The following is an 8757-nucleotide window of genomic DNA, read 5'->3' as shown; positions in this document are numbered from 1 at the left end:
TTGCTTTCAGCTGCCCCCCCCCTTTTTTTTCAAAAAGGCAGAGAATATTGGTGTTTAGGGGTTTATCTAAATATAGGGGGAAAAATCAGTCTTTCTGTGTTACTAGAGGATGTGCACACTCACCAGATAGAAACAGAGAGAGGAGAGAGAAAAGCAGCCCCTAATGGGGTGTGGTCATACCACAATCCCTTCTCCTCCATTTCTCCATTCCACCCATACACATGCACCCAGCGTGTTTTCCAAGCCTTTAGGGCCAGGATTTGAACAGGCAGTCGGCCACATGGGCTCTGGCTCCTCCAACCACCAGGTCATGGTGCCAAGCCCAGATTTTAAATATGTACGAAGTAGGCAGATGGCCCTCTCCGCACCGTGTACTCCTCGCCATTGTCCGCTTAGCGCCCGCATTAACTCCTTGCTTTTACCCTCCCCTTACTGGTTTGCAGCACGTTCTAGACCTCACAGTTTCATTCATAAACATTTCATTAACTTTGAGAGATAAGAATTAAAAAAAAATAATTGTAATACCATTGTCAGTGTTTAGAGTAATAAACAGTCCTTAATCATAAATTATGCAATAAGTATTTATGTTTCTTTATTCATGGTAGAATGTGTGTGTGTGTGTGCCCTTAAGAAAGAAAGAGAAGAGAGGTGTGGGGGGAGGGAGGGAGAGAAAGCACCCTCCACGGGGCCTAGTCCCACTGCAGTCCCCTCTGCCAGCCCATCAGATCTTGGGCACTTGTGCATGTGCCTAGCATGTTTCAGGTGGGCTGGGGCCCCAGAATGCAGTCACCACGAGGGACCTGGCACTGCTGCTATGCCACAGAGCTGGTCCTAAGTATTTACATGTTCAACACTCGCACAAGTTTTCTTTCTTGTTGTCTATTTTTGTTTTGATCAGAATTCCCGTAAGATTCATATACCATCTCTTTCTTTTATATTCTTGTAGCCAAAGAGTCTATATGCTTGGCAGAGAGAGGGGCCGGAGAGCACTCACAAATGGGCGTGGTCACGCTGCAGTTCTTTCTCCTCCTTTTCTCCATCCTGTTGGGATCTTCAGCACACACCCATATGTGCCTGCTGTGTTTTTATTTTTCATGTTCTTTTCTTTTTTAAAAAATTATTTTTGCTACAGTGTGCGTGCACTAGCTGGAGAGAGAGAGAGAGAAAGAGAGAGAGAAATCACACACACACACACACACACTGGGGAGAATAGCCATGCTGCAGGCCTTTCTCCTTCATTCTCCACTCAATGTTTTGGGCATGCATGCATGCACACCTGGCATATTTTACATGGCACCAGGTCTAGCACTCGAATCACCATGCCACCTTACTGGCTGGTCCCATCGTGCATGTTTTTCAAGCTTCTGGGGCCAGGATTTGAAGCATGGTCAGCCATGTGGGAACCAACTCCCCTTAGCTACTAGGCTAATGTGACCTGATGTGTACCTAAAGTCTTTTTTTTAAAAAACTCCATGGGTTTATTATTCCCTTTCATTCTTGAAATTAAATTTTTTTAAGGAAGTATTTTTATTTCATTTTGTTTATTATTATTTTTTAATTTGACCAGAGAGAGAGAGACAGAGAGAGAAAGTGAGAAAGCAAGCTGTCAGATTGGAGAGAGAGAAAGTGAAAAAGCAAGCTGTCAGATTGGAGACCTAAGCCATAGTTGGCCATGTGGGAGTCCAGCGCCTTAACCCCTATCTATGCCAGCTGCCGGCCCTGCAAGTTAACTTTTGTAGAAATTGGTTATTTGACTTGATGAGTTTCTCAGGATCTGGATTTTGATGTCACAGCATTGAAGTAACAGACTGTAAGTCAGGGTCATCATAGGCCCAAGTCAGTGTGTAGATCCTAGATTTCATCTTATTAGACCTGGGCATGCAATACCCATACCTTATTATTGCTAATATTTTTGCTTTAAATTCCTTGTTTTAAACTTGTAGGCACAAGTTCTTCAGCCAAGCGGAGCACTTCTGCAGGTAATAAAGAATCCAGTTCTACTAGAGAAAGATTGCGTGAACGTACCCGACTAAACCAGAGCAAAAAACTACCTTCTGCAGGTCAGGGAGCTAATGACGTGGCACTGGCTAAGCGTTCCCGCAGTCGCACTGCCACGGAATGCGACGTTCGTATGAGCAAGTCTAAATCGGACAATCAGATCAGTGACAAAGCTGCTTTGGAAGCCAAAGTGAAAGATCTCCTCACACTGGCAAAAACCAAAGATGTGGAAATTTTACACTTGAGAAACGAACTCCGAGACATGCGTGCTCAGCTGGGCATTAGTGAGGATCATTTGGAGGGCGATGAGAAGTCCGAGGAGAAGGAACCCATTATAGCTCACCAGCCCACTGATGTCGAGTCCACGTTACTGCAGTTACAGGAGCAGAATACTGCCATCCGTGAAGAGCTCAACCAGCTGAAAAACGAAAACAGAATGTTAAAGGACAGGTTGAACGCGTTGGGCTTTTCCCTGGAACAGAGGTTAGACAATTCTGAAAAGCTGTTCGGTTATCAGTCCCTGAGCCCAGAAATCGCTGCTGGTAACCAGAGCGATGGAGGAGGGACTCTGACTTCTTCCGTGGAAGGCTCTGCCCCGGGCTCAGTGGAGGACCTCTTGAGTCAGGATGAGAACACCCTGATGGCCCATCAGCACAGCAACTCCATGGACAACTTAGACAGCGAGTGCAGTGAGGTGTACCAGCCTCTCACGTCGAGCGACGATGCTTTGGACGCACCGTCGTCTTCAGAGTCGGAGGGCGTCCCGAGCATAGAACGCTCTCGGAAGGGCAGCAGTGGGAACGCAAGCGAAGTGTCTGTCGCCTGCTTGACAGAGCGGATACACCAGATGGAAGAGAACCAACACAGTACGAGCGAGGAACTCCAGGCCACTCTGCAAGAGCTAGCGGATTTACAGCAGATTACCCAAGAACTCAACAGTGAAAATGAGAGGCTCGGAGAGGAGAAGGTTATTCTCATGGAGTCTCTGTGCCAGCAAAGCGATAAGCTCGAACACTTTAGCCGGCAGATCGAGTATTTCCGCTCCCTCTTAGACGAGCACCACATCTCTTACGTCATAGACGAAGATGTAAAAAGTGGGCGCTACATGGAGTTAGAGCAGCGGTACATGGACCTCGCTGAGAATGCGCGTTTCGAACGAGAGCAGCTTCTTGGCGTCCAGCAGCATTTAAGCAATACTTTGAAAATGGCAGAACAGGACAACAAAGAAGCCCAGGAGATGATAGGGGCGCTCAAAGAGCGCAGTCACCACATGGAGCGAATTATTGAGTCTGAGCAGAAGGGAAAAGCAGCCTTGGCAGCTACTCTGGAGGAGTACAAAGCCACAGTGGCCAGTGACCAGATCGAGATGAACCGCCTGAAGGCCCAGCTGGAGAACGAAAAGCAGAAAGTGGCCGAGCTGTACTCTATCCATAACTCTGGGGATAAGTCTGACATCCAGGACCTCCTGGAGAGCGTCAGATTGGACAAGGAGAAAGCAGAGACGTTGGCCAGTAGCCTGCAGGAAGACCTGGCTCACACCCGGAACGATGCCAATCGGCTGCAGGACACCATTGCCAAGGTATTGTTTGAGTAGCTGGACGCGCCCTGGGTCGGCCTCGTGCAGCTGTCGTGCTCTGCGTGCTGATGACTGGCTCACACCCGGAACGATGCCAATCGGCTGCAGGACACCATTGCCAAGGTATTGTTTGAGTAGCTGGACGCGCCCTGGGTCGGCCTCGTGCAGCTGTCTGTCGTGCTCTGCATGCTGATGAGAGCCGGGGTCACCTGTTCGGTGTGTCAGTAGCTTTTTGTTTAAGTCGATGAATTTTTAAAGTTTGAGAATGGTTTCCTTTTATTGGAATAGAGTGAAAAGTTTTCTTATGATGTCACTTTCACTCTTTTGCTTTTAATCAGTTCTCTTGTCTTTGAGAGGATGCGGCTAGAGTTATAGCTGGCACCAGAAGCTGTCGCTAATTCCGTTCATGCTCACCGAGTAGGCCATGCACCTGTAGGGCCTCATTTCTACTATATTTTGGCATAGCACGGATGGAGAGTCAGTAGGGTCAGCATGCCTGCCCCCGCTCGTCCTGCTCTAGCCGTGGCTCTCGAATCGAGTCCTGTTGTGAGTGAGAACTATTCTGTAGCGCGCTGACTTCTGTTTGCAGAGGTCTGTGGGGCGTTGTGGGCAGGGCCTGGAGTCCAGAGCCCTTGATTTACATGCACGCGGCGTCACAGCGAGGGCTCAGCTGTAACTGCTGCCCAGGGCTGCTGGCTCTCTGGCCAGGCTTTTGTAGCCTGCGTGGCTGCTGCTGAAGTATTTATTTCCATGGGTTGTCTGACTCTTCTGTCTCACATTTAATTTATTTGTTAAGTTAGCACAGTGATTTCTAGAGTAAGCTATTACGTCTTTAGATGAAATTTGGATGACACAGACTATAATTTTTTGGTGATCACTTTCAGAGGTACAGTTCAGGAGATACGTTACTTCTTGGCGTATGTTATGTTGAGGGGGCACTATGAACTAATACTTTTGCAAAGACAGTTTCCATTTTCATTTTCAATTTGACATTGAAATTATTACAGGACATCATTTTTGCATGAGAGCATGGTAAGCATTAATCAAATGCATGTTTTCAGTCTAAATTTTGGAGAAGGGAGCATTTCCAAGATTTCTGCAAATAATCTGGTTAATTCAATAATAACATCAGTATAATTTCAGTTGGTAGTGTAACAGTAGTTTATGTGTAAGCATATTACGTAAATTTAAAAAATTATTTTATTTAACTTTATTCATTTAATTATTTATTTCAACTTGACCAGAGAAGGATAGAGTGTGAGAGAGAGTAAGAAAGCTAACTGTCAGGTCCAGGGCGTGAACCGCAGTTGGCCATGTGGGAGTCCAGCACCCTTAACTACCAAGCCACCTGCTGGCCCCCAAATTTTATATTATTATAGGGTGCCTTTTCATGCTTTTTAACAGTTGTTACACTGTTGTTGTTGTTGTTGTTTTTAAGTAATTATTTACTGAGGACCAGCAGGTGACACAGTTGGCTGTGGTTTGAGTCCCGGACCTGGAGGCTTAAAACTCAAACTGGGAGCGTGTGTGTGTGTATGTGGCCAAGATCCCAAGAGGAGAATGAAGGAGAAGGGATTGTGGCGTGGCCATCCCCCCGAGGGATGATTTCTCGCTTTCTGTCTCTCTGCCTTTTTTAGTTTCTTTGGTGAACGCAAATGCCCTATAGCAAAAATCTCTCTCTCTCTCTCTCTAAAAAATAATATTTATTATTATTACTTTTTATTAGCTATAGAGCACGTATGCTAGCCAGAGAGAAACAGAAGGGGTAGGGGAGTGAGAAAGCCGGCCGCCAGCTCCGGGACTTGAACCATCGTTGGCCATGTGGGGTTCCAGTACCTTAACTACCATACCACCTGCTGGTCCCACTTTTTAAAAATGTATTTGAGAGAGAGAGAGAGAGAGAGAGAGAAAGACAAGCACCTCTAGTGTGATCTCATGCCGTGTTGGCCCCCAGCCGTTCAGCCAGTCAGGATCACAGCCTCGTGTGTACGTGATTATGTACAGGTCGACCTGGGAACTGAAACCTCCACCTTCCACGTAGAGCCGGCACTCTCGCGCATGTGCCACTGCAGCTGTGCCGGTCGCTGGTTCATGCATATTCAGCTTCCCTGTGTTAGTGTGCACCCGATTCTAGAACTTCAGCAGTTCTTCCTTGTCTGAATCTACACTGTGTACATAGGTAGAAGATGAATACCGAGTCTTCCAAGAAGAAGCTAAGAAACAAATCGAAGATTTGAATATGACATTAGAAAAGTTAAGATCAGAGCTAGAAGAAAAGGAGACAGAAAGGAGTGACATGAAGGAGACCATCTTCGAGCTTGAAGATGAAGTAGAGCAACATCGAGCTGTGAAACTCCATGACAACCTCATTATTTCCGACCTAGAGAGTAAGTACAAAGGGGACTTTGCATTCTTCTTGTCCTACTTTTGAACACGTGGGATCGTTCGAATTTAGAAATAAAATAAAGGTTAGTAATTCTGGCCAGCGTTGTCCAAAGGCAGTAAGCACAGCTAATCTGCGGAAGTATGCATCTGACGAACGTAATTCATACAGCCTTGGAGTCTTTGGACCTGTTTTGTTCCTACGGAACTGTTAAGCAGAAGCATTACTTTAAAATTTTGCCCAATTAAGGAAAATCATGTAAGTGAAAAGCCAGTGGAGTGATTATTGATATTTTCTAGATCTTCAGTAAAACCATCTGTTATTTGCTTCTAATAACTACAAGTGTACAGGGACAGAAAAACAGTGAGCCTATGTAGTCTTAAGCCCAAGATCAAGGTTTTTAATTTCTTTGTCTGATTTTCCTTCTTAACATATTTTTATAATATAGTGGAATTAAGTTTTTAGTTTCTATGTTTTTTACTTCAAATGTTCATTTAACTTTTTATTTGCTAGTGACTTCAGACTGACTAAAAAGTTGCCAAAATAGTACAGAGCATTTTTGTTTAGAAATTTTGATGAGCAGGATATTTACACGACCTTAAAATGTCTTTCTTGGGCTGATTCGTGGCATGGGTAAGGTGGCTGGATTCGACAAAGCCAGCTGCATGGTTTGAGTGTTGGACCTGGCGGCTGAGAAACTTGCTGGGCACGTGTGCATGCCCGAACTCCCAATGGACTGGAGATACGGAAGAGAAGGGATTGCAGCGTGGCCATTCCCCATGGGGCTGCTTTCTCACACTCTCGTTCTCTCTCTCTCTCTGTCCCCATTCCCCTACCCTGTGAATGCACGCACCCTCTGGGAACAACAACAAGGTCTTCCCATAGACTGTGTACTAGCTGCAAGTGAGGATAAAGGACAACTAGTCATTAAACTGGAAAAGTTGGACAGCACTTTGGGTGATTGTGTGGGCGACGCAGGTACACAGATACTGGACAGGGCATCAACTAGTCCTCATTCTTACTGAGGCATAACTTCAGTTAATCACCAAGAAATGTTAGATGGCTAAGAAACAGCAATGGTCTACTAAAAATAGAGGTGTGTGGGGATTTATGGTATTAAAAATGTCAATGTCATAAAAGACAGAGGCCGTGACAATATCCCAGATTAAAAGAGGCTAAGAAGTCATGACAGTTAAGTGTAGTGCCTATGCCTAGACAGGTCTGGAATTACATGGGGGACGTGCCATGAGGACAGTATCAGGACCAGCAGATGGCGTAATGATTATGTTGCTGGATTCCTATGTAGTTGACCACAGTTCAAGTCTCGGACCCGGCAAATTCACACTCAAAAGGGTACGTGTGCATGTGTGCCCAAGATCCCAAGAGGAGAATGGAAGAGAAGGGATTGAGGTGTGGCCATCCCCCCTGGGGGGTGATTTCTTGCTTTCTGTCTGTCTCTCTGTCTCGCTGGTGAGTACACATGCCCTATAGTAAAAATCTCTCTTAAAAAAGAAAAACAAAAGAGGACATTATCACAAAACTGGACTGGGTGGTAGCTTGTAAGGTCTCGTATCGGTGTCCGCTTATGAAGTGGTTAATTGTACTGTAATTATGTAAGAGACGATCTTTCTTTTAGGAACCACACGCTGGATGTTTAGGGGTAAAGTGCCATGATAGGTATCCTCAAAAGGTTCTGGAAAACAATGAGAGAGAGGGAAACAAAGAGGCAGAGGCAGACAGATGGACGTAGAGACAGCAGTCGATGCCACAGACGGGTACACCACAAACAGTATGCAAGCCTGAGCAAGAGGGGGTGCGCCTTGCATTCATTTTACAGCTTTTTATAAGTTTGATATTATTTCCAAGTAATACATCAAAAAAAATCTTAGGCCAGCCAGGTGGCAAAGGTGGTAAGGAGGCTGGATTCCACATGGCTGGCTGTGTGGTTGAAGCCCTAGACCCAGTAGCTTGAAAAACACCAGGTGCGTGTGCCCAAAATTCCAAGAGGAGAAAGGAGAAGGGATTGCGGTGAAACCATTCCCATTGGGGAATGTATTCCTTTCTCTCTCTTTGGCAAATGAATGTGCTCTATAGCAAATTAAAAAAAAAATTCTTATGTATTTATCTAGATTCCTCAAATGTTAAAATTTAAGTTGTAATAAATACATTTATAGTGGGACCAGCAGTTGGCATAAAAGCTATGTCACTGGACTCCCATGTAGTTGACCACGGTTCAAGTTCCAGATCTGGTGGCTTAAACTCACACTGGGTACATGTGCCTGTATGCCCAAGATCCTGAGAGGAGAACGGAGGAGAAGGGATTGCAGCACGGCCACCACCCCCCTCCCCCGGGGGGTGATCTCTTGCTTTCTATCTCTTTCTGTCTTTCTGGCAAGTGTACATGCCCTGTAGTTCCCCCCACCCCCCAAAAAAACCCCAAAAAACCAAAAAACAAACATTTATAGGTAAGTGGTAGTAAGGATGGACAAGGAGAATGGGCTTAACTTTTTAGAGAGATTTTTGCTCTAGGGTGCCTGCGCTTGCTGGAGACAACAGACAGAAAGTGAGAAATCCCTCCCCAGGGTGATGACCATGCCGCAGTCTCTTTTCCTCCATTCTCCTCTTGGCATTTTGGGTATGCACGTACACACACACACACACACACACACACGGGCCCCCTAGTGTGAGTTTTAAGACAGCAGTTCTAGGGAACCAGCAGTTAGCATAATGGCTTTGTTGCTGGACTCCCACGTAGTCTACTGCGGTTCGTGTTCCGGACCCGGTGGCTTAAAACTCACGC

General features: G+C 45.7%; 1 protein-coding gene across 1 annotated transcript in view; it reads left to right on the top strand.

Moving 5' to 3' along the window:
* The window catches only part of SPECC1L (sperm antigen with calponin homology and coiled-coil domains 1 like), a gene marked incomplete in the record, with an annotated part of 147371 nt that overhangs the window by 47805 nt on the left and 90809 nt on the right, over positions 1–8757 (top strand). Inside the window, 2 exon segments of the mRNA XM_014591093.1 lie at positions 1944–3577; positions 5754–5961. Of these exon segments, the coding sequence (XP_014446579.1) occupies positions 1944–3577; positions 5754–5961 (1842 nt within the window).

Source organism: Tupaia chinensis, unplaced genomic scaffold, assembly GCF_000334495.1.
Source record: "Tupaia chinensis unplaced genomic scaffold, TupChi_1.0 Scaffold000531_1, whole genome shotgun sequence".
In the NCBI taxonomy this organism is placed as follows: domain Eukaryota; kingdom Metazoa; phylum Chordata; class Mammalia; order Scandentia; family Tupaiidae; genus Tupaia; species Tupaia belangeri.
The sequence above is the reverse complement of the archived record's forward strand: the minus strand, read 5'-3'. Positions and strand labels throughout refer to the sequence as shown.